At 47.0% G+C, this 25270-nt stretch overlaps 1 protein-coding gene and 1 pseudogene across 3 annotated transcripts in view; one reads left to right on the forward strand and one right to left on the reverse strand.

Moving 5' to 3' along the window:
* The first annotated feature begins 2531 nt into the window (after positions 1–2531).
* LOC118590746 lies at positions 2532–6674 on the forward strand (annotated as a pseudogene).
* Positions 6675–9600: 2926 nt separating this feature from the next.
* Atp8a2 (ATPase phospholipid transporting 8A2) overlaps positions 9601–25270 on the reverse strand; it is a 574910-nt gene continuing 559240 nt past the window's right edge. For all 3 annotated transcript variants that reach the window (XM_036199222.1, XM_036199220.1, XM_036199221.1), the window contains exons 36-37: positions 18730–18821; positions 9601–11045 (exon numbers count right to left, since the gene is read on the reverse strand). In XM_036199222.1, the coding sequence (XP_036055115.1) occupies positions 10948–11045; positions 18730–18821 (190 nt within the window). In that variant the 3' untranslated portion in view covers positions 9601–10947. The remainder of the gene's footprint in view (positions 11046–18729; positions 18822–25270) is intronic.

Below are 25270 nucleotides of genomic sequence, written 5' to 3' on the forward strand. Positions count from 1 at the left end.
TGCCTGTGAGGGATTGTCTTGATTAAGTCAACTAGTCCACTGTGGGTGGGGCCATTCCTTAGGTCCTGAACTGTGTGGAGCAGAAATCATGCTGAGCACGAAACAAGCTGGCACACACTTACCTCTCTCTGTTCCTGACTGTGGATGTGATGTGACTAGATACTTGAAATGCTTGCCTTGCCTTTCCCACAGCGACGGACTAAGAACCCGGAACTGTAGCTGAAATAAACTCGGTTCTCCTTATGTTGCTTTTCGTCAGGCTGCCTTATCACAGCCACAGAAATGAAACCGGGATGACTGAGCATCCCTTATTAGAAACATCTGCCACCAGCAGTGTCCTAGAAGGGAGCTTTGCAGCGCACTTTTAAAATAATGTTGTCAATGAAATAAAGTTTCAGAGTGTGCATTTTATTTCTACTTGTGGCTTCACATCAGGTTTTTAAAGTTTTGGGGTTAGATGCCGGGGCCATAGATGAATGGTAGAATGCTTGCCTAGCGTGTGGGGTCTCTGCATTTGACTCCTAGCACTGTGAACCAGAGGGAACAAGGGAAGGGCAATGATGGCAGGCAGCAGAGAGGAGGACCTTTGGGTTTTCAGAATAGATTTATGGAACACAGACCTGTGAAATAACACCACCAGGCTGGGGTGCTGCTCAGTGGCCTTGGGTTTAATCCCTACATTGGAAGGAGAGGGTAAAATGCCCGTGTCGTGAGTCGATGCTGTTCCTGACGGAGTGTGAACATCTCCCTCCCGGTTTACAGGAATTCGGATATGAACCGGGAGGGAGGACTGTTCTTGATACAGTTCTTCCCTTTGACTGACGCATCAAAACCTGGTGCGGCCTTTTCTCCTGAAGAGGCCTGGCTGTAGTAACCTCTTGTGGGGGACAAAAGGACCGTCTAGTCTTCTGCTTTAACCAAAGGTTTATTTGAAATGGGTTTGTGCAGACATACGCCAGTTAACAGGGTTGGTCAAAGCCTAATCAATAAAACCAACGTACAAGGAGACATTGTTGGCATGGATTCCCTTCCAGGAGGGAGACTGATGTCATACCACCATTCTGCTGTCACCTCACAACCAGCTGACCTTAACAGCACTGGAAATCATTACACTTCCGGAGAGAGGGAATGAAAACTTGCACATATCACAGTTGCGCTCACTTATCTGCTGGGAGACAGTCTAACAGGACCCCCAGCCAGCTTCCCTCGGCATGGCTAGGTAAAGGCCTGTCCTTGGTAAACAGTACTGGAGCAATCTCAGAACAGATCTAACAGGAGCCAGGGGGCACCAGGCTTTGCTGACATGAGAGACACACCCTCCCCATAGTCTCATTAGGATGTGGTGTCGTGTCCCGTCCCCCCCCTCCCCCCCCCCCCCCCCCGGCTGACCCTTGCTGTGCAAGCTGCGTTGCTCTGGGAAGGAGGCACAGAGGGAGGAACACCCCCCACCCCCAAGCTGGTCTGCATGCACTTGGCCATCCTCGGCAAGGAAGAGAGGGTGCGGGAGGCTCAGGCTTTACATAGTCTTTATGACTAGAACACCAGACAAGTCTTTACCAGCACAGGGATCTTGTTTGTAATTGCCATAGGATAATTGTACATAGTTATGGGCTATGCTGCCGGGATCTTGCTGGAAGGGGAGAGACTCCATGACCAGGCAGGTTTCCTTTTTTTTTTTTTTTTTAAATTGGTGTCTGCTGCTTGCCCTGTAAGCACATACCTAGCTACCTCTAGGAACACAGCTGGATCCAGTCCAACCCCACGGCAAGTGGGTCACCGCTTTAGCTCCCCCCCCCCCCCCCGCCCCATTCTGCCCTCTTTCCAACACAGGAAATCAGAAACTCTTCCCTGCACAAACCTTTTATTTATCTTATTTTATAAGACCTTGCTTGTGGCCCAGGCTGGCCTCCAACTCTTGATTCGCCTGCTTCAGGCTCCAGAGTGCTGGGATCACAGGCACGTACCACCAGGAAGGGCTCCCGGCTTTTGATAAGCCCTCCCGACCTCTGCTTTCCAGGGCAGGATGGTTTGGGTAGTGATGCTGTTTCAACTTTTTTCTTCCCGTCTCTGCCATAAATCACAGCCACCTGACACTTTGTTCCTGATTTCTCAAACAGGTCTCCTTCCTCTCTTCCTAGCCAGGTCAGAAGAAATGCCTGTGGCTAATCCCGTGAGCAAGTTTTTCTTGGTCTGATGCCTGGGAGAGGGAGAGGAGTAGATATCTCAGGCAGCAAGAACAGGAGCTTGTCATCTGAACAGGAGCCGGCCTGGGTGGAAAAAGAATTAGTCCTTTGTCTCCTCTCCCTGGGGATGGCTGAGGTGTTCCCAAGGCTGGGCTGGCGGGTGGGGTGACCTCTCACCTCTCTGCTCGCGGTCTACAGTTTCTGACCACTTGGACTTCTACTGCTTCCACACCCTCCTCTTCCTATGCATGAAGTCACTCATCCTGGGTCAATGGGGGAGCTTTAAAAGAGCCAGGGCACACACAGTCTGGGACATGGTATTTGGTGAAACTCATGGAAGGGGAAAGGATGGACATGGATGTTGAGAAAAACGTGCACGAACGAAGGAAGGGTACCCTACACCACATTGAGTACTGGTCTCGCTTTCTGAGGTACACCTAATAGTGCCATTGTGGGAATCTTGGGCTTGTACCTCTGTTGCCCATGGGAAAGCCTTCATGATGACCTCCAGTTAAGGCTAGCCTGAGTTAATATCCCCCCTACTGTACTGACACAGACAACAGCCTTGAAGCCAACGCAGAATTACCCACACAGCCAACTGATGCACACTTTCTTATTTTGAGGGGCCTTTATTTTAGCTTTCCCATTGTTGTTACATTGGTTGATTTAAGCATGTTCATGCAGCGAATATGACATCTGTTCTGTTTATTTATTTATTTTTTTGAGACAGGGGTGTAGCCATGTAGCCCAGGCTGGCCTAGAACTCACCATGTAGCCCAGGCTGATCTCTAATTCTTGTTCCTCAGCCTCCTGAGGGCTGGGATCACAGGTGTGTACTGTCACACCAGATGGCATACCACCTTTTGATTTGACCTGATGAACCTATTTCTTTATTAAGTTATCACTTCAGATCTGTCTGACCAGTTTCCCTGTTCAGTGTTTAAAGACCCCAGGAGATGAAGGCTACATTTCAGATGCTGAGGCTAAAGCACTCCTTGGATGACTTTGGGACAATGACCCTGGGGTAGTAATTCAAACCCTGGCCAAACTGTTCAGTCCTTTCACATGTTCCCAACAAAGGCTCCTCATCTGACAGCAGAGCTGCAGACACTGGACTTATAGCTTAAGACACAATCCCAAGACACAAACAGCTGATGGAAAATTATCTTCCTTATGATTCAAAAGAAAAGCTCATTACTATAACAAATGAGAGATTATGGATGTTAGCTTTCTTTATTTAAAAAAAAAAATCGACCCGAAAGCCTATATATCCATTTACATTTTCAGACTCTTGTTACCTAGTTTTGCTTAAAACAAAACAAAACAAAACAAAACACCAAACAAAAACATTCACTCATTGGGAACATACATAGCTCAATGGCAAACACTAGCCTAGCATTCATGAGGCCCTGAGTTCCATCCCCAGCACAACAAAACAAACATACAATAAAACACTTTTCAGGAGGCAAAAAGGGTCAGATGTTCAAGGGCAGCTTCAGCTACATAGTGAGTTCAAAGCCAGCCTGGACTACATAAGAATTTATCTCAAAACAACAACAAGTCATTCATTGCTTCTTGATTAGTCAGTATTGATTTTCGCTGTGTGTACTTGAAGGCTTGTCAAAGAAAAGAAGATGCCCAGCGGGGCTCTGCTGAAGCCCAGGTTCACTGTCTAGTATATTTCTTTACATATGTTGAAGAAGCATGGCCACTTTCACCAGAGCAGTCATATACCTCACCTCTCATGTCTTTGTTTTTGTGTTTGCATGAGTGTTGGGAATTGGGGAAAGTAATACTGATCTAGGAATCTGGAACATTCTTCACCGAGACAGAGCAGACACATCAGCTCTGCTTCCCGGAGTATCACACGGTAGGCCCCGACCAGCCAGGCAGTGCTACCAGACTGCCTGGTAGACTTGAGCAGGGTATTGCCTCCAATGATTGCATTGTCCACATGGCAGTCACCCCTCTGGGTGTGAGGAGAGTAGGAGAACCCAGAACTAAGTGGAAAGGATACTGGCTGGGCCGTTTACAGTTTCAAGAACAGGATCTAGCCTTACAGACGAACCTTCTGTGAGCATCCTTAGCCCTAGATCCCTCTTAGATCAATCCAGAGGCAGGCCTGGCAGTGCTGACCACATGTGACCTGCCAGCCCAAGAGTCACAAACTATGTGATGGGAGTGACATGTCCCACATGACATCTCCACTGAGCTGACAGCCAGTGTGTGCAACCTAGTCCAGTCCACTGTGTTCCCCAGGGAGGGGTTGTGTGTGAGACATTCTGACCTCAATTTAAAGACGGACAAATGACACGGCTCCCCAGGGAGCCCTGCATAAATAGTATACACCACACTCCATGACTGCTGCTTTGCCTAGAAACCCAATTTAGTCATTTGGCTAGGAGAAAGTTTAATTAGGACGGAAAAAAATAGAAAACATCCCTCCCAGAAATGTTTTCTCTTGCCTGTATACTTCATTATTGTGGAGAGTGTTTAGTCTACTTCTCAAAAGAAGAAAATACGCTCCGGAAAAATGCACACTGTAAAGTCCAAAGACAAGAAAACAAACAAACTAAAACCCCAAACAAACACTTTCATTCACTAATCTGATTTAATAGCCTGCAAGTTCAAGAGTAGGCTAAGTACCTGACAAAAAGTTGGGTTTTAATTCCATCTTTCCAAATGGGTTTAGTTCCCAGATGTAAATGAATAGTGGGGCCTGGGCATCCTCTCTTCCCCTCCCGACATGGCAGCCTCAGCAAAACAGAAGATTCAGAAGGGAAGACCATTTCCCTAACAGACTTTCTGGCTGAAGATGGTGGAGGAAGCACCTAGGTCCCCAAACCAGTCAGCTGGGCTGATGAAACAGATGATCTGGAAAGAGACGTGTCAACAACTCCACATAATAATGATGACGGTGTTTATAGAGCGCCTCTAATTGACTGTTCTGTCCTTTTTACTGCTCCATGGGCTGCTCAGGAACCAAATACCCACCAGAGCTGTCTTCCCAAATTGCCACCCTACACCATTTTCCTAGAGAACCTGCCTTATGATGTGACAGAAGACTCCACTAAGGAGTTCTTTAGAGGATGAGATATCAGTGCAATCCACTTGCCGTGTGAACTCAGCAATCTAGACCGGTTGAAAGGTTTTGGCTATGCAGAATTTGAAGGCCCGCATGCTCTGCTCAGTGCTCTGAGTCTCTAGGTAAGAGGAGAAATTTGAGTTGCTGATCAAGCACTGGATACAGACAGGGGTGATCATTCTTTTGGTAGAGATAGAAATTTAGTTTCTAACAAAACAGACACAGACCAGAGGACTCACCCTGTTGCAGACAGCTTTGAGGACTACCCATTTAGAAGAGGTGACAATAGCTTTGGAGACAAGTGTTGAGATTGGTACAATTCAGAGTGGTATCAGGATGGGTTTCAGACAGGTATCAGGATGGCCAGGATCGCTGTAATGACCAGGGCAGCAGAGACGATGACAGTGGCTATGACTCCAGGATAGTCAGAAGAGCATTTGGTAGTGGGTACTGTAGGGTTGATGACTACAGAGGAAATGGGGACTGCTATGAAGACAGGTATGACAGACAGGGTGGTCAGTCATGGAGCTCCAGGGATGATTACTCTTGGGACAATTATAGGCATGATAACAGAGGTCTGTCCCCCAACAACCCCAAACTGAATCGAAAAACTTGGAGTATTCCCAAGGAAGATGATTCCTCTGCTAGTTGAGCAGCTTCTGTCTTTGGAGAGGCAAAGCCTGTTGACACAGCTGCTAGAGGAAGAGAAGCTGAAGAGGGACCACGGAAGTCGCAGGAGGAGCTGCAGCGTCAGCTGGATGAGCCAAAACTAGACGGCTGACCCTGGGAGAGACACCAAGTGGGCCAAGGGAAAAAACTCAGGAAAGAGAACGGTCGAGGACAGGAAGTGAGTCATCACAGACTGGGGCCTCAGTCACATCTGGCAGAATTACACAAGAGAGAGAGAGAGAGAGAGAGAGAGAGAGAGAGAGAGAGAGAGAGCGCTAGAAGTCTCTAGAAAAATGAACCACTCTCTAAAGAAGACTGTCACTCTCCAATCTCTAAAGCTGAACTTGATGGGTCTCTAAAGGTCATGCTAGCCCTCGTGTGAGCTCAGACACAGAGCAGCAGTCCCCGACAAGTGACAGAGAGAAGCAGCTCTGGCTGGCTCAGCCCTCTGAGGAAGGACCAGCAAGAAAAGAAGAAACCGAAGTAGATGGGGTGAGTGCCGCAAAAGGCTGGAGTGGGAAGCCCAGCTGTGGTCCTGGAGATGGGGGAACACAGACCGCTGGAAGGGGTCGAGGAAAGATTGCAAAAGGATCAAGACTCTAGAGCTGCACCTGAGCCAAAGATTTCTGAGGAGAATTCAGCCTCCAAGTTCAGTTCTGCAAGCAAGTATGCTGCTCCCTCTGTGGATGGTGGAGACGGGAAGGAGGGAGACAACCAACCGCACTGAGTAGACCTCCATGTCCTGTGCTGTCTCCTAGTCTCTCTACCCTGGAGCATTCAAGGGCAAATCAAACTAGTCTTGCAGATCCTGTTTTGCCCCTTCTAAACACTGTCCTATCTAAACTTTCAAACATGTCCACATTCTTTCAAAACCTTGTCACTCTGGTCATCTCCTGTTCTCAATGACCGTGGTAGCCTCCCCAAAACAGTCTTTGTAAATCACACACCTGATCTCAAAGGCCACCAGAAGCTGGTTCTTGCCCCCATGACTCTCAGTCTTTTGCTCCTGCAGCTTTGTATCCTCCTCCCCCACTTGGAGGGCAGAGTATGTCAACCGATAGGCCTGGGTGGTGAATAGGGGTGTCTATGTGGGGAGAGTTGAGTTGGAGGCTGTCAGCCTTGATCTGTAAGTTTTCAGGTTTATGTAAGTTTCCTTCGTGGAAGCCCGTGCTAGTGCTTGGGTTTATACTGTGACCTATGCTGTGAGGTTTTCTGCTTAAGAGGGTTGGTTTCGTAGCTTCCTTCAAGAATAAAGGATAATACAAACAACTATTGAATAAGGTCTGGGCTTCCCTCACAACACAGTAGCCTGACCTGCCTGCATTGATGAGCCCCTTGTGGAGTCAGCTTCAAAGATGGCAGGTTTCCTTGTTGCAGGAAGTCAGGGTACTACGGACAAATGAGACCTTGGTCGTAGTGTGCTAGCTCCAGGTCAGCTGTTCAGGAGTGCTGCTTCAGTGTGCTGCAGCAGTGGGCATACCAAGGCCTGCTCCAGTGGGCTCCATCGGCTGGTAGCTAGGAAGTGGGCTTTTAGAGAGAGACCCACAGCTGACTGGGTTTTTAAAAAACCGTTGGTTCCAAACAGCCAGCTCATGCACTAAGGGACACTTTGCTCAGCCTGGAAGGAGGGGCTGGACCTGCCTGGACTGAATCCACCAGGTTGAACTGAATCCCCAGGGGAGTCTTGGCCCTAGAGGAGATAGGAATGGAGGGAAGGAGCTGGGGGGAAGGTGGGGGTTGGGGAGGGAGGGGGAGGGCAGGGGAACCCATGGCTGATATGTAAAATTAAAACACAAATATAATAAATTTTAAAAAGGGGAAAAAAAAACATTGGTTGAGGCTGGGCAGTGGTGGTGGACACCTTTAATCCCAGCTCTTGGGAGGCAGAGGCAGGTGGATCTCTGTGAGTTCAAGGCCAGCCTGGGTGACAGAGTGAGTTCCAGGAAAGGTGCCAAAGCTATACAGAGAAACCCTGTCTCAAAAAACCAAAACCAAAAAAAAAAAAAAAAACAAAAAAAAACAAAACAAAACCAAACCAAAAAACACCCAAAATCAAAAACAACACAAAACAACAAAAAACCTAAAAAAACCCCAACCCCCAAAGAAACCAAAAAAAAGCCCTCCAAACCAAACAAACCAAACAAACAAACAACCAAACAAACGTTGGTTGTAGACAAGGAAAAGGTAATTTGCCCTTCTCGGGTCTCTTTCCCTTCCAGACAGTTGCATCTGAAGGAAAGCTGCTGTGCCCCGCTGTCCTACTTGGCTTCTCTGTTAAAATAAAAGTACAGGTCAACGCATACATTCCTGAATACATGCAAAATTTGTGCAGAAATATTTTCTATGAAAATGATTTGTAATCTGCAGACATTACTTGGGGGATGTCTTGAGTTGTAAAATCCCATCCTTAGGGTTGAGGGTTTGTTGTGGGTTTTTTCCCTTCCAATAAATGTAGTCTTTAAAGTTAAAAGAAACAAGCCGGGCGGTGGAGGCGCACACCTATAATCCCAGCACTCGGGAGGCAGAGGCAGGTGGATTTCTGTGAGTTCGAGGCCAGCCTGGTCTACAGAGTGAGATCCAGGTCAACCTCCAAAGCTACAGAGAAACCCTGTCTCAAAAAAAACCCAAAAAAATAAATAAAAATAAAGTTGAAAGAAACAAAGAGAAAGAATGAGAGGAAGAAAGGAGAGAAAAACAGAAGAAAGATAAGGGGAGAGAGAGAGAGAGAGAGAGAGAGAGAGAGAGAGAGAGAGAGAGAGAAGTAGTTGGGTTTTTCCTTTTCTCTCCCCAGTTCTGCCCCCACCTCTCTGGACAAGATGGACACCATGGCTAGCCCTGCTTATCTGAGGCACACTTCTGCTGTTTTTCCCACATGGTACAGTCTGTCAGGATTCCACACTAGATTTTTCACTTGCCTCAGGGAGCAGAGAGGTCACTTCCAAGATTCTTGTTAATTGTACCATCCTGCCTCCCTTCAAACCATGCCAGCATCCCAGTCACTTCCTAAGTGAGAATCACTTTTCTTAATCAATGCAATTGATCACCAAGGTTTTTCTTCAGTGCCCATCCATCTCTGATGTTCCCAAAGTAAAGGATCAGGAAGCAAAGTGTAGCATCTTTTCTTCCCGAACGCAGCGCCTTGGGCCGCTCAGCCAGCCCAACTGCTGCTTTCTGAAGCTAGCACACATCCCTGGTGGTATGGTACCACTTTACCCAGTAACAGGTACCCAGAGGTATTTACTTTAAGCCATCCAAAAATCTGGTTTGGCTGCCAAAATAAGGGGAGGGGAGCTTGCTGCCACCCGGCCCACATTCTCCGAGAGCCTCCAGTTTTCACATGCAGGTTTGGGGCATCCAGTTTCTGTTCCAGTTCAGAGTGGGGGCCTGCAGTGGACAAAGCTGGGAACGGACACTTTCCTTCCTTGTTTTAGAGGCCAAGCACTATTCAGAAAGAGGTCCTTGGGCCTAAAACTTGCTGGAGACAGAAAGGAGACCATGTTAATATTTTTTAGAGTTATGATCTTGAAAATATTTGGAATTATTTTCATTAGAAGTGTATGGTGCTGGATGTGGTAACTCACACCTATAATCCTAATATGCAAGAGGCTGAGGATTATAGAGAGTTTGAGGCTAGCCTGGACTACAATGTGTGTTCAAGGCTAGATTGGCATACAGTGTAAGACTCTGTCTCAACAAAAATCAACCAAACAAAATGTCTGCAGGAGCAAGGTCTGGTTTCTCCTACAGTGCACACAGGCTGATGGCTACAACTGTCTATCAAGAGTAGGACTTGAGAACTTCCATTGAGATATGGTGAAAATGTCCTCCATGTCTGCCTCCTGAGTCTTGTGTCCTTCGTCACCTTCCAGGGAGATCTGGGCTCCTCTTCCTCACCACTCTCTGCCCTGTGCTTACCCGCCCCCAGCTCACTCTGGCTCTAGAATTTCAGTGACATTTTTTTTCCCCCTTCAGTACACAGACACCATCATACACTTACTTCCAAACTGGAGAAAGTCTAAAATGTGCTTCGAGCATCTAGGAAGCAGGTACTGACTCTGACTCTGAGAGGTTGCCGGAGGCCCAGCTCAGAAGTGGTCTGCAGAGCCTGCCACCCTCACCCACAGGATCCCATCAGAGAAAGACAGCTAAGTATTGAGGCCAGGTTTGGGACAGCCACTTCTCCTCAGTTATGGAGCTAACGGGCATCAGTGGGGGCAGGGCAGGGTGGGATGGGGCTGGGCGAGAAGAAAGATTCTGACACCCATATCTGAACGTATAGAGGAACAAAGACACACAGAACCTGGATGGGTGGCTACCAGCTAGGAGGCACCACCCCCAGGGGCCAGCTGAGCAGATTTGAGGACAAGAACCCAAGGTAGCAACGGTAAGACTGGAGGCGTGCACCTGAAATGGGTGCAGAAGGCATGGAACGCTGGCTGATTGCTTTGCTGGGGCTGGGGCTTGAAAGAGCCAAGGAAATGTTCTCAAGTTTGTCCCTCAACCATAAGTTTTTCTGATTTCACTGCAATCAAGAAGTTTACGCCAACTTCACACAAACGAAACAGGAATCAAAGTGAGTGAGCAATCTGCAGAAAGCGAGGTTCGTATGATCTGTGCATGCACCGAACAGGAAGTGTACCCTGCTCCAATTACACAGGACTGGTCTCTGGTAACATAATGCCCCTTTCCACTCTCCCAGAACCACTAGTGTCGATGTTTTAGCACTGGTGAAACGTGGTTTTTAATTTCACACCTCACAGAGCCCAGCTGAATGCTTCATAACAACGGAAACGTTGGGCCAAGCGCAGCAGACGAGCTAGGAGAATAGCTTCCCCTGATGCCTGGGTTCTGGGACTGCAAGGGGACAGACAGCTGCTAACAAACTGGTCGGCTAAGGCCACAGAAATGTGTTTTCTGGTGTTGGGCTGCGAGCGCCAGTCTCTCCTGACAAAACTGTGTTAACACTGCGTGCAACAAACAGAATCTCTTTCCCTGGAGCAAAATCGCCTCTTATTTCTTCCTTGACTTCTTTTTGGTGGTGTCATAAGCACGAACTATTTCCTCCTGGGTAACAGCTCCGTGTTCTTCTTGAGAAAAGGCATACCCATCTACAGAGAAACATACAGAAGTGGATTAGGGAACATGCTAGACAGCTTCCCAATCTCCCTGATGCTGAGACCCTTTAATTCAGTTCTTCGTGCTGTGTTGACCCCCCAGCCATAAAGTTACTCATTGCTACTTCATAACTGTAATGTTGCTGTTATGAATTGTAATGTAAATATCTGATATGCAGGATATCTGATACACAACCCCTGTGAGAGGGTCGTTCGACCCCAAAGGGGCTGTGACCCACAGGTTGAGAAATCCTGTTTTAGACTAAGGATGAACTACTTTCCAGGAAGACCCCATTGAACTGTGTGGTCACAGGACTTTCTTAGCCGTGGATACAGACACCTGAGATGAAGATACCTGTAAAAGCAAAGGGGACCATGATCAAGAGGGGCTGTGGTGGCAGGGGGCTGATCAAATTGGGGTGGCAATGGCTCAGAGAAGAAGGAGTTGGTTTTCTGCAGCTGTGAAAATACCAGGTGCAGTATAAACTGGAAGTCTGTTAGGTTTACAGTTCTGTAGGCTGGGAGGCCATTGTCAAGAGGCAGTAGTACCTGGGGAGGACTTCCTTACTGCAACACAGCACGAGGCGGTGACACCCCACTCCTGGATGACAATATTAATCCATTGGCTGGAATAGAGCCCAGGGGGCACTATCACCCCTCCAGCTCCCCACTTAATGCCATCACCATAATAATTACATGCCCCCATGCATTCCACAGCAAGTAGGTTTTCTAATTCTGGGGGGCTCAGTGTGGTAAATGTAAACATGGGCTAGTGGGCCATGCCCCACTACCCTACCACCTATCAAGAGGCAAAGTCCCCCCATCTGCCTGATGCTATCTATTTTTGAGGCCATAAATGTGTCAGGAAAGACACCCCTAAGAGGGAGGCCGACAAAACACAGAGCATGCTTGGAGAGTTCCAGTTCATACACTGGGCTGCTTCTGGTGGGTAAGCAGTTGAAGTGGGTTTGTTTCTGAGTGACTGAGGAGAAAGAACACATGAAGGGCAGATTTAATGAATGGTGTCATGACCTCAGAAGGACTGGGCCTCACAGAGTACCATCAAAGCAAGTATCACAACTGTTGTACACACTGCATGAAAGCAGCTCAAGGACTCCGCCTACTGACAACCCCAAGGACGCCACCCATCTACAACACATTATACTACCTTCCCATTTCATAGTTGAGCAAATTAAGGCCCCGAGACTCCTTTTACTTGCCAAAGGTCACAGAGCTGGGAAGCAAAGCTGGGCAGTGTGACCTACTCACTTCTGACAACTCCTGCTGTGGCCGAGGGACAGAAGAGTCCCATGGCTCAGTTCCATGTCCTGGCCAGAAGACAGCACAGTCAAATCCTGATGGTTCTAAGGCACCTCTGTCTTCCTTTTTACGCTTTATCAATGGAGCTGTCTGATCACTGACACGCTATTTTTAAACTTTTTTTTTTTTCTTTTTTGCAGTATGGGGAATAGAACCGAAGGCCTCTTGCATTCTAGCTAAGTGCTCCCAGAGTTATACCCCTGCCCTCCTGCCATATTCTCCAAAAGGAGAAAAAGAAATCCGACAAGGTGAGCAGCTGTCAGCTGGTTGATCGGGTTGTTAATTTCCTCAGCTGTCTGACGGAGAGTAAAGTGTGCAGTGTGTAAAGGCAGTCTCCAGCAGGGCAGGCTGGCGGGGGGGTGGGGGTGGGACACGACACTCCATGCTATTGTTCATTTGTGCGGCCAGAACCCAGAAGCCCTGCCCTCAGGTTGGCTTCCTGCCCTTCAGGAGAAGGAGCCTGCTAGCTACTCTCCAGAAAGCCTAAAGACTTGGGTAGACCCCAAGGATTCCTATACATAGTGGTCATAGACACTGCGGGTCCCCTGAGGTCACAGGGTCTGAGCAGTAGGGAGGCTATTTCAGACCTGGCAGTCACAGGAGGGAGGAGGGAGGCAGGGAGCCTGAGAGCAATGAAGGTAGGGAAATCTACCAGTGTGAGCGCAGACCCCAGAGACACACGCTCCTGCCTCCGTTTCCAACAAAGATGAATCCCCTAAAACAGGAAGTCCCACCCTGTGGGAGTCATAGGGAAGCAGATCCCAGTGCAGCATGAGTCCCATAGCCAGGCAAAAACCAGGTGGAGGCTGGGAAGAGAGAGGCTTCGGCAGGTGCTTACTATGCAAGCTGGGGAACTGACTTTGATCCCTGGAACCCACATAAAGGTGGAAGGAGAGACTGACTCGATAAAGTCATCCTCCAACCTCCACATATACCTGGGACCCCCCAAAAGTGAGTAGAGGCAGAAGCCAGCCTGGTGGTGGGACTTTCCACTGAGGCCACACCCTGCCCTCAGGCCCTGGAGACAGGGGCTTCCTCTTGGGATGTCCACACAGGTGGCCTTGTTCCACACATCCTGCTTCTGTGAGGTAAGGAACAAAGGCTGTGTCTCACCCCTGTTCCCAAAGATCTTCTGAAAATGGGCCATGGCTTGCTGGAGCTCTCTGCGAAGGGGAGGGGCTGCTCCCCTCTGCCTCCTCTCTGTCCAGGTCCCTGTCCTGACCACCCACAAGGTGTGCTGTGTGAGGCATTTTTACTGCAGCCCAAGAGGACAGCCTTTTCCTTGGAATGGTTCAAAGCAAAATCTAGTTCAACACACACACACACACACACACACACACACACACACACACACACGCACGCACACACAACCCCAGTGTGTCCTTTGGTACCAGGATTGCTTTACCACAGTTAAACTTGACAACGTTTATTCTCTAGTCTTCTAACAAGGAATGTTTTGTGTGTCTTTGTCCCAGCAGCTGCCCCTGGATGGGATGTACTGCTGGAATGATGCCTCTGGCTTCCCCTGTGGCTGTGGCTGCTGCAACCCGCCAGGGGAGACCCTTTAGTCTGAAGGAAGCCATTGTGACCAAGGGCAGGCTTCCCAGAGAGATTCTAGAAAGGAGGCTAGAGGGGAGAGGACCACTGTGCTCCCTCTAAGAAGATGTCATTCTCCACTGGCTGGGCATGTATCTTGGATGGTGACCAGATGGCTGGAGATCCAGGGGCACAAAAGGGAACTTCTTGTCCTTGCTTGGCCATTACTAGACTTTGTAACCTCAGACTCTTGAAGCTGTCTGGGTTTGGGTTTGCTTCTCTTTAAGATGAAATGGCCTGGGACAAGACATGCCCTAACTCTAATAGCTCCAGCCCTTCTTGAGGGCTCCAGGTTGCATCATCCTTGAAAACTGCTAAAACATTTTTAGGGCCTGATGGTTTTTGTTTCGTTTTTGTTTGTTTGCTTTTTGTTGTGTGTGTGTGTGTGTGTGTGTGTGTGTGTGCATGTAGGGGGTGTACTGGCTGGTTTTGTTGTGTCAACTTGACACAATCTAGAGTCATCAGAGGAAGGAGTCTCAGTTGACGAAATAGTTCGATGAGATCCAGCTATAAGGCATTTTCTCATTTAGTGATCAATGGAAGGGCCCAGCCCAGGGTGGGTGGTGCCATCTCTGAGCTGGTGGTCCTGGGTTCCGTAAGAAAGCAAGCTAAGCAAGTCCTGTGAAGCAAGCCAGTAAGCAGCTCCCTCCATGGCCTCTGTATCAGCTCCTGCCTCCAGGATCCTGCCCTGTTTGAGTTCCTGTCCTGATTTCCTCTGGTGATAACAGCAATGCTGAAGTGTAAGCCAAATAAGCCCTTTCCTCCTCAACTCACATTTTGGTCCTGGTGTTTCGTTGCAGCAATAGAAACCCTAACTAAGATGGGGGCTTATGGATGAGGGTTGTGAATGAATGAATGTTAAAACATAAATATTATTAGGGCTATCAAAATATAGGTAAATGAATAATTAAGACTAGTTAGGGGTATCCTTTTGGCCACCCAACTCCGGAAGGGTCTTAATCTCATGGCTATAGGTGTCCTGTGGGCTGGCAAGGGGCTGCCTCAGTTAATTCTAGGTGAGGGTTTCTAGGCTTCTCTTCAGAGAGACAGGTAATGCTCTCATCCTGACTTGGTCTCAGGTGAGCAGAGTGTTATCAAATGCCCTTCTCAAGGCAGAAGGATGGCCAGGTAGGGCAACCGATTGAGAAGCTATCTCAAGATAGGAAGTTAAAACAGCTCTGGGCCTCTTAATCAGTGGCAGAAAACTTGCCTAGCATAAGGTTCTTGTCCCTCCTTGAGTACAAAAGAGAAGGAGGACAGGAGAATGTGCTGGTATAATTGTTCTAGAATGGTGTCAGGGTTTCCCTGGCAGAAAATTTCTCCTTTTAGAAATTTCTCCAAGTCTTATGAGAGTTAGGTTGGAAAGCAGCCCCAGGGTCACTCACTGACTCCACCTGCCAGCTCCGAAGCCTGACCAGGAAGCAGGGTTTCTTTCTAGGTTAATTTGGGGGACATGTAACTGGTATTTGCATCCCTTTGGGGAGTCAGGGAGAAGCTCCAGCTCCTTGCATTTCCCACTTGAGTTCATCTTCAGGAAGTCTTGGTGGGAGCTGGGGACCGGAGGAAGCATTCCCTAACTTGGGAACCTCCCTGGCTGGCCCCTGCTCCTAGATCTTGCCAGAATCTATACAGGCTCATGGGAGGGGCAGAGATAGAGTGGTGTGTGGTTTATTCTTCAGTTGTTTTGTCTTGTTGGGGTGGAACATTTGGTGAAGTTGATAAAGTAAAGTGATCCCCCACCACAAAACTTTAGAATAAAATTCTTACATTCTATTCCTTTGACCCTGAGATCTGATAGTAGCTTAATAAAAGTAGAGTTTCAGAGACGAAGCAAACTGTGGTGCTGATGAGGAAATTTAGATTGTGTAGGAAATACTGATCTCAGTTATTAGTATTGTACACTGGCAGTATAAATAGTGTTAAGAGCTGTGTTAGTCTATTTTTTTGTTACTATAATGAAACATTCAAAGCTGAGAACCTTATGAAGTAAGAAGATTTATTTCATCTCACAGATGTGGATGTTAAAGGTGGAGAGACCCTACCTAGTGGTGGGGCCTGGTGGCAGGGCTCTAAGGTAGTACAAATACATCACATGGCAAGAGACAGGGATTGCACATGACTTCTGGTCTCTGTCTCTCTGTCCCCTTCCCTGACACAGTCCCAGGATGCAGTTATGAGGGCTCTGCCCTGAAGATTGAACCTAATTCTAATCATTGCTAAAGATCCTGACTTAATTCAGTTCTGTCCCTTATACTAACCGTGGTGACAGAACACTGCAGATCAGAGCCTCTCGGGTTTCCAAGGAGGCTGGGGTCTATGACAGCAGGACATTTGGAGGGGGCCATTCCACAGGCCTTCTTAGAGTCAGAGCTCTGAGCACTTCAAAGTCTCATCAGGAATGGCAGGAGCAATCTAAGTTGTTTAATAGGCTCTAGTACTACTCATTAAGGATTGAAAGTTTTTTGAGTTTTTATTTATTGTTTTTTTTTATGTGTATAGGTGTGTGTCTAAATATGTATCTGTGCACCCTGTGTGCCTGCAGAGGCCAGAAGAAGATATCAGAATCCCTGGGACTGGAGTCACAGATGGTTCTGAGCCACGATGTGAGTGCTAAGTATTGAACTTGGGTCTTCTGGAAGAGTAGCTAGTGTTCTTATCTGCTGAACCATCTCTCCAGCCCTCCATTAGAGTTTTTTTTTTTTTTTTTTTTTTTTTTAATAAATGTGGTATGGTTTTAGAAGCTGTCTTACTTCTTGCACTTATTCAACAGACTTTCTTTTTTGACTATCAAGTGTTGACTTAAGAAAAATATGAGGTCGTTGTTAAGATAGTTATAACTTTCCACCTAGATATATGTGAACACATGTAATTGTTTTGATACTGTAGAATGAGCTTCGGCCTTGTGCAGGTTGAGTAAGAGGCCTGTCATCAAGCCCTGTCTCCAGGCCTCTTTTCACTTTTTGAGATAGGATCTCACGGAATTGCCCAGGCTGGCCTTGAACTCACTTTTTAGTTTAAGTAGCTTTGGACTTGTGATCCTCCTGCCTTGGTCTCCTGGCCCTGGCTGTACATATTCTTTCTGTGATTACTCCAAGATATTTGTTGGGGAAGCAGTGTGGTCCACAGTATGAATGTATCCATCCTGAAGGCTTTAGATACTTCATGTGATAATGTGTAAGGATGCCATATAGTTGTATTTTCTTTTTCCAGAGGAAAAAGTAGAAACTTTGAGAAATACATACACTATCCAGAACTCCTCAGCTAACTGAACAAAACCCATAAAGAGTTGGGAACTCTTTAGGGCCAACAATCTTCTAGACCCCTATATATATGATCTTATTTTATCCCCCCAACAACCCCAGCTGGGTTCTCACATTTTACAAATGCAGACACAGAGAGGTAAAGTGGCAGGACAGGAACCTGGTGGTGTGAGTCCAGAGGGGGACCCAGTGGTGTGAGTCCAGAGGGGAACCCATGCAGTGTGAATCCAGAGGGAAACCCCTGCAGTGTGAGTCCAGAGGGGGACCCTTGCAGTGTGAGTCTAGAGCGGGATCCCTGTAGTGTGAGTCTAGAGGGGGACCCAGTGATGTGAGTCCAGAGGGGGACCCAGGCAGTGTGAATCCAGAGAGGGACCCCTGCAGTGTGAGTCCAGAGGGGGATCCATAAAGTGTGAGCCCAGAGGGGAACCCATAAAGTGTGGGCCCAGAGGGGAACCTCTGCAGATTGCTGTTCTTGGAGGATCCCATCAATCTTCATACCGTGACTTCCATCTCACACTTCCAATATGGCTATGACCTTGAAACAACCCATGGCGATGACCTAGAAGCTCAACACAGCACTACAACCTGTTGTATATGGATGCTCTCTGATTGAGCTTCTGATTTTCTGCCCCCAGGGCTGTGCTATACCCTTCCTAGGGGCTGTGGGAAACAGAGAGGAGTGGAGTTCTGACAGGTCACATGACGCCAACCTTCTCTCTCTGTTGTGGAATATTATTTTAAGATGTGTTGTATTTGTTTGTGCTGTGGAACATTTGTTTAATGATGCAAAGATGTGTTGCACTCTTTTATGTTGCATTTGCTTAACTTTGTGAAGCTGCCTTATTTTGCCTGTTGAAAACAACTGATGGTCTGATAAAGAGCTGGATGGCTAATAGCAAGGCAGGAGAAAGGTTAGGCAGAGCTGGTAGGCAGAGAGAATAAACAGAAGGAGAAATCTGGGAGGAGAAGAAAGAACAAGAGAACAAAGAGAGGAGGACACCAGGGGCCAGCCACCCAGCCACACAGCCACCCAGCCACCCACAGAGTAAGAGTGAAAGAAAGATATACAGAAGTAATAAAAGAAAAAGCCCAGAGGCAAAAGTAAAATGGGTTAATTTAAGTTAAGAAAAACTGGCAAGAAATTAGCTAAGCTAAGGCTGGGCATTTATAATTAAGAATAAGCCTCTGTGTGTATTTCATCTGGGAGCTGGGTGGCAGGGCCCCCAAAAGAGTCAAGAGCAAAAACAACTGACAATATCTTGGCTCCCAATGTGGGGCTAGAGTAAAAGAAAATCCAGCAACATCTCTCCACTGAAAAAGTCTCCTTTGGCAAGCAGACCTCAGCTGGACTGCCCAGCCGACTATCAATATGTGTTCTTTGTGAGCACCCACCTTCAGCTCTCAGAAAGTATTCTTACTCTATCAAGTGTGACAACCATCCCTGGCCTGGCTGCCTCATTCACCCTGCTGCCTGCCACCCACTGCTACCCACTGTCACTTACGACTGACACACTGCTGGATGGAGCCTGCTCGGAAGAGGGTTGGGGGTGTCTTCTTGCTGAGCCTCTTGATCAGGCGGTCACGCTCATTCATCCTGCAAGAGAGCAAAGAGGGTCAGGGCCCAGGTCATCCCAATACCTCTCTGAGGAATCCAGACAGCTTCAGACTGAGAGAAGGGGCAAGAGGGGCCTTCTGTGTTCAGAGGGTTTGTTCCTCTCCCAGAGGCATCAGGCATAGTGCATATGCTCTTTTGCACCAGGCAGATATCTCTCTATTTCCCTTCTCCACCTCTCTCTCCATGTTGAAGCCAATCCCAGAATGGGATTGTACTTGGAGATTGGACCTGCCATAGGGTAAAATGACAGACAGATGGGCAGTGATCTTCATAAAGAAAGGAGATCAGGACTCAGACACACACAGAGGGAAGTCCATGTGTGTACCCAGGTAGAAGGCAAGAGAAACTGCAGACATCAGCCCTGTGGACATTTCCAGTTTAGACTCAGAGCTCAGTACCAAGGGGTGGCAGTCTTTCCTGAGGCACTTGGTTGGAGCAGCTGGAATTCTAAGCAGACAAGACCACTGCCCCCACTACTGTTTGCAGAAAGCTCAAGTACCCTAAGCGCCTAGAGCCTGAGGACACCTGTGCTGATCACAGCCTCTTGTGTGTATCCAAAGTACAAAAACAAAGAATAAAATTAACTTTATTGAAATTAAAAACTTTAAACTGGACACAGTGGTGCACACCTGTAGCTCCAGCTATTTGGAGGCTGAGGCCCAGGTATTACTTCTGCCCAGGAGTTTGATGCCAGCCTGGGCAAAATTGATGGCAAAATCCCATCGATTTTTTTTTTTGTTGCTTTTGTTTTTTGTTTTTTCAAGACAGGGTCTCTCTGTAGCTTTGGAGCCTGTCCTGGACTATCTCTGTAGCCCAGGCTGGTCTCGAACTCAGAGATCCACCTGCCTCTGTCTCTGGAGTGCTGGAGTGTGCCACCACCGCCCAGCTGCAAGATCCCATCTAAACAAACAAACAAAAAACAAAACCAGAAACAAGTGGGACTGGAGAGATGCTCAGTGGTCAAGAGCACTTGTTGCTCTTGCAGAGGACCGAGGGGTCAACTCATCCTTCAAATCCATGTTCATGTTTCAGTTGGAATGTTTTATCTTCTTGCTGTTAAGTCATAGTGGTTTCACATGTATTCTAGATATCAAGTCGCATGATGGTTCACAATCATCCGTAACTGCAGTTCCAGGGGATCTGATGCCCTCTTCTGGCCTTGGACACCATGCATACACATGGCACACATACATACAAGAGGTCAAACACTCACACACAAAATTTTGAAAATATAAAATAAGTTAATATATATCAAAGGACATTACAAAGGAGCAAGAAAGAGGCAACTACAAAATGGGAGAAACATTTGCTAATTAATCACATCTGATAAGGACCTGGATTTAAAATACGTAAGTAACTCCTATGAATGAACAGCAAAAAGATAAACAATCCAACTGAAACATGAACAAAGGACTTGAACAGACTTTTGTACAATGAAGATGCACACTGGTCAACAGGCACATGCCAAGACAGCCAATACATTCATGATTGGGAAAACGCTAATCAAAACCATAATGAGTCACCATTTCACACCCACGAGGATGGCTATGAAAACAGCAAACAAAACAAACTTTCAGAAAAGGATGAGGGTTGGAGAAGGTGTGGAGAAACCGGAACCCTATTATATCAATGACGGGACTACAAGATGGTGAAGTCACTGCCCCTCAGGAAGCTAGTTGGAATCAATGAGATCACCAAGACGCTCTACTCCTAGATACACATTCAAAATAACTGAGAATGGAACCAGAAGATACCCGCATACCCACACCCACACCAGCATTGTTCACAGACATCCAAGGGGGAAAACACTCAAAATAACTGAGAATGGAACCAGAAGATACCCACATACCCACACCCACACCAGCATTGTTCACAGACATCCAAGGGGGAAAACCAAATACCCATTGACTGATGAATGAATAAAAAAATGTGGTATATCCATTAAAAGGAGTATTATGCTGTGTAGCATGGAGGAATTCAGCCACAGCACATGATGCACACAGATATACTTTGAAAACATACCTGGTCCCAAAGGCTAGGCATGAGTATACAAAATTTCCAGAGTAGGCAAATGTGTGAACACAGGAAACTACAAGCTGAAGCTGCCAGTGGCTGCAGGGCAGGGGTGGGGGCAGCGGCAGTAGGGGTGAGAGTGAGTGCTTAAAGCATAGATGTCCTAGGGAGATGGACATCTTCTGATACACTGGCAGGGATTCGTAATATTGGGTACGCAAATGCCACAGAACTGTTGGCTTTTAAAACGACAAATTCTAAGTTACATAAATTTTTATCACAACGGAAAACAGGAAAATTCAATTTTAAAAAAGAAGTTGGTCTCGACTCAAGACCAGTTCCCTCCCATCCTCCAAACTGCTGGCATCTTTGCAGCTCATTTCTCCAATGCTGCAGGGTGTTGAAGTAAAGTGTTGTCTTTGGTTATCCCCCCACCCCCAACCCGTGTGGTGTGCTGGCACAAGCAGGTATGCTAGCTGGGATCTACTGGTATGGAAGGTGTTAGGTAAACACGAACTCAGCCTAGCTATGAGCTACGTGCAGTCTTGGTGCCTCCCAATAATGACATTGAAACTGAAGCTCTGACAAGTTCTCACAAACAGGAGGCCTCTTTTAGAATCTGACATACCTTGGAGGAGGTGTTATGTTCCTGTCCTGGAAAATAAGCAGTCTGAGGAAGAAGGGGCATGCTGGGAAGGGTTGCACTGGAGAAAAATAAACTCTCATGTCCGAATTTCTCCTAGGACGCACTCCCCCCTCCCCCACACCAAAACTCACATAAACCTGGAAATCGAGCTGCCCAAGAGCAGGAGTGCAAGGCAGCCAGTGACTACTGGCTGGTTTTTATCCACCCCTCCCCCCGAGAATCCCACATCACAGAAGATGCCATAACAAAACTCCTAAAACATGAGTTTTAGAAGGCCATCTTTAAGTTAGCAGCTGCTGGGCAGTCTTGAAAGCATGTGCAGGGCTTGCCTAACGGGCTTAAGACCCTGTGTTCATCCCCAGCCCTAAAAAACAAAAACTAGCAATAAGAACAAAATGGAGATAATTATAATAGGTCCCTTCCCTTAAGGGACAGCCAGACTCCCACCAACTCAGAAGGCACTGGAAAGTATCACTTGTGTCAAGTGATGGCTTGTTCTTGGTTGTCAACTTGACTACACCTGGAATCAACTAAAACCCAAAAATGGAGGGGCACACCTGTGAGGGACTTTTGCTTAATTTGAAGTGTGAAGATCTACTTCCAATCCAGAGCTTTGAGGTGGAAAGGCAAGCCTTTAATCTAGATTGAATCTGGGCTACACCTTCTGCTGGCAGTCTATGTAAGGACATGGAAGAGGAAGCTTTTTCTTTGCCTGCTTGCTCTCACCTTGCTAGCAAGTCCACTCCTTCACTGGCATTAGAGCCCACTTCTTCAGAATCCCAGTGTATACTGAAGACCAGTAGAGAGAGCCAGCCTTCTGGACTGAACAACTACTGGGCTCTTGGACCTTACATTCATAAACAGCCATTGTTGGATTAGCTGGACCACAGCCTGTAAGCTACTCTAATAAATCCCATATATATGTTCATTCTCTAAGTTCTGTTACTTTAGAAAACCCTGACTAATACACCTCAGAAGCAACTGGAAGACTTCACATCTACAACTGAATTTGTTGTGTTTCTACAAAACCCATTCTAGCAAAGAGCTGATCTATTGACTATTTAGACTGCAGCTTTAGTGCTTAATGCTCTGAAAAATTTCTAGAACCTTCTCTGAGTTGTTTCTTCCATTTCACCCCGTTGAGCCTAATACAATCTCTGCCAGCACACTCATGGTCTTATACTGTGTTATTTATATGCACAGTGAGGTTCCTTAGAGATTGTCTTCCTGCACTTCTCCTAGGGCCTACCCCAGGCTGAGCACAGAGCCTGGTTAATAATATGAAGTGTCATGCACTGTGACTGGCTGTTCTCTTCTGATATGTACCTATGATGTGAGCATGCCAACCTCTGCCTCTTAATGTGTCTTCTACAACAGTACCAAGCTCAGGCTATAGTAGGTTTGCCAAAGTGGCCCAAATAAATTCCTCTGTATTAGTCTTTGAAAACCATAGAATATCTATTGTCTCCCAGGGAGGAGAGCTCATTCCAAATGTAGAAAATGTGAGCAGAAGTTTGAATTTGTGGAGAAGAAACACTGTATTTTCTTTAAATTTCAGGTTGCAAAGAGTTGTAGGAGGCCAGTGTAACTGAAGGTACAGCAAGGTTAATGGACAATTTAAATTCCATTCCAAAAATAAGAAGGCAATATTTCCTGTCCTCTGTGGACCCAACTCCCATCTTGATAACAGAATTGGAGGCTGGGAGGCAGAGGTGGGCAATGGCATGCTGCTTACTCTCCTTGATCCCAGACAAGCTGTTGGATGGTGGGGACTGAGGGATGCTTCGGAGGGCTGGAGGAAATCTTATTTTCTTACAGTGTAGTTTGGGTGAATTCTTGCCAAAAGAAGAATTTGTCCAAGAAGTACAATACCAAATGGGTAAGCAAAGTAAAGGGGAACATAACAAATTCTCAGTCTCAGAATAGGCGGTATCCGGTAGTCTACATGGCCAACAGTCAGGCCAGAGGTAAAGGCGGAGAGGCTGTGGGCAGAATGCTGAAGGCAGCATCAACAGAAGAGGGTGGGGCGCTCATGGCATCTGACAGTGTTCTGTGGTGCCTAACAGCTGGGATGGTAATGGGAACCAGCGGTTAGCTCAGGAGGGAAGTTCAAGAGGAAACACACACTGTCACCCTGCCCTCGGACCTGCAACAGCAGCCAAGAGAGAACTGGTCAGATGGCTGCTCCTCAAGACTGGAATTATGTCTTCAGAACCTGTTAGCTCAGAAAAATGACAAAGGGACTTGGAAAGCGGAAGGTAGAGGGGATGCATTCCACTACTCTTGCTGAGTCAGGCTAATGACTGGACACCAGGTATTAAAATGAGCCTGGAAAAGTGGTGGGAAGAAGATCTATGAGGAACCACAGCATGAAAACCCAAGTTCCCACTGACCTCAGACTGGGATCAGAAGAGCTCACAATCCCAAATGTTCACAAGAACAGATGAAGAAGAGCTCAGCCTCTACTCTCTCTCTAGCCGCAGGGGGACTCAAGCTGCTAGAGAAATATGTGATTCTCTCCCACCCATGCCAGCTGTGACCAAGAGGAAGTCTGGGCTTGCACCCTTAGGACATCATCGAGAGGCTGTCCAGTAGCACCTCCTGCAAACAGAGAGCCCACAGTCCTCAATGACAGCCACGGGTGCATTAGTCCTTTTCCTGGAGTGTCAGTGGAGAAGAGTGGGGTGTCCACAGGGAACTGGATGTCTACCTTCAACCAGAACGGTGTGAAGGCTTTCCTCTCCCTGCTCAATGGGAGTCAAGAGAGCTCAACTAGAGAACCAGAACCCATAGTATCCACAGAGAACATCTGAAGAGCAGGAAACTTCCATCCCTTGACAAGTATAGGCTGCCATTTATAACGCCAAGTCTCTAATGTCCAGATTTTATCACCAAGATAATAGGGACAGTGGAATTATCAAATGGACTTTAAAGTGGTTATGACAAAATAGCTTCAATAAGCAATTATGACCAAACTTAAAATAACAAAAAATTTTGGCCAGAAGATAAAAAGAATTTTAGAACCAAGAAACATAATAACTGAGATAAAAACGTCAGCAGATGGGCCCAACAGAAAAATGGTAGGGGAGTAGAAATGGTCAATGGACTTGAAGAAGATGGAATAGTAGAAATCACCCAGTTTGAATAATAGAGATAAAAGAGATCAAAAGGACTGAGCGAGTCTCAGGGACCCAGGGGCGGGGGTGGCAGAAGATCTAACGTCCCTCTCTTCACAGTCATGGACAGGAGGTAGCATCTGCAGCGGAAGGCATTGGGAGAAATAAAGGCTGAACGAGTCCCAAATTTGTTGAGAAATTGAAACTTACAAATTCTGAAAGAGAGAAACACTGAAGAGATAGATGCACGTCAGGAAAGGGTTTAATTCAGCGTATCAAGGCTGAGATAAAGGTAAGATCTCAAAAGTAGCCAAAGAGAGACAACACCTTATCTATCGGAATACTAGGTGGAACATTAATGTGTTTGTCATGAAAAACTACTGAGGCTAGGAGAAGGAGGAACAGTTTTCCCCACTGCTGGAGAGCAGCCAGCCAACCCACCAAAGAGCTGCCAGCCCCGGGAAACTATCTTTCAGAAACAGGAGAAAGGAGACATTCTCAAGCGGAAACTGAGAATTTTCTACACACAAAAGAGATAGTGAAAGAAGGTAAGACAAAGGGCAAGGGAAGCACACGAAGTGAGTCTGTCTTCTCCGGTCTCTGAGTTACATTGAATGAGCTCAAGTAGAAATTAAGCACAAGCTGATGTGTGG

This window comes from Onychomys torridus, chromosome 9 (assembly GCF_903995425.1).
Source record: "Onychomys torridus chromosome 9, mOncTor1.1, whole genome shotgun sequence".
Taxonomy (NCBI): domain Eukaryota; kingdom Metazoa; phylum Chordata; class Mammalia; order Rodentia; family Cricetidae; genus Onychomys; species Onychomys torridus.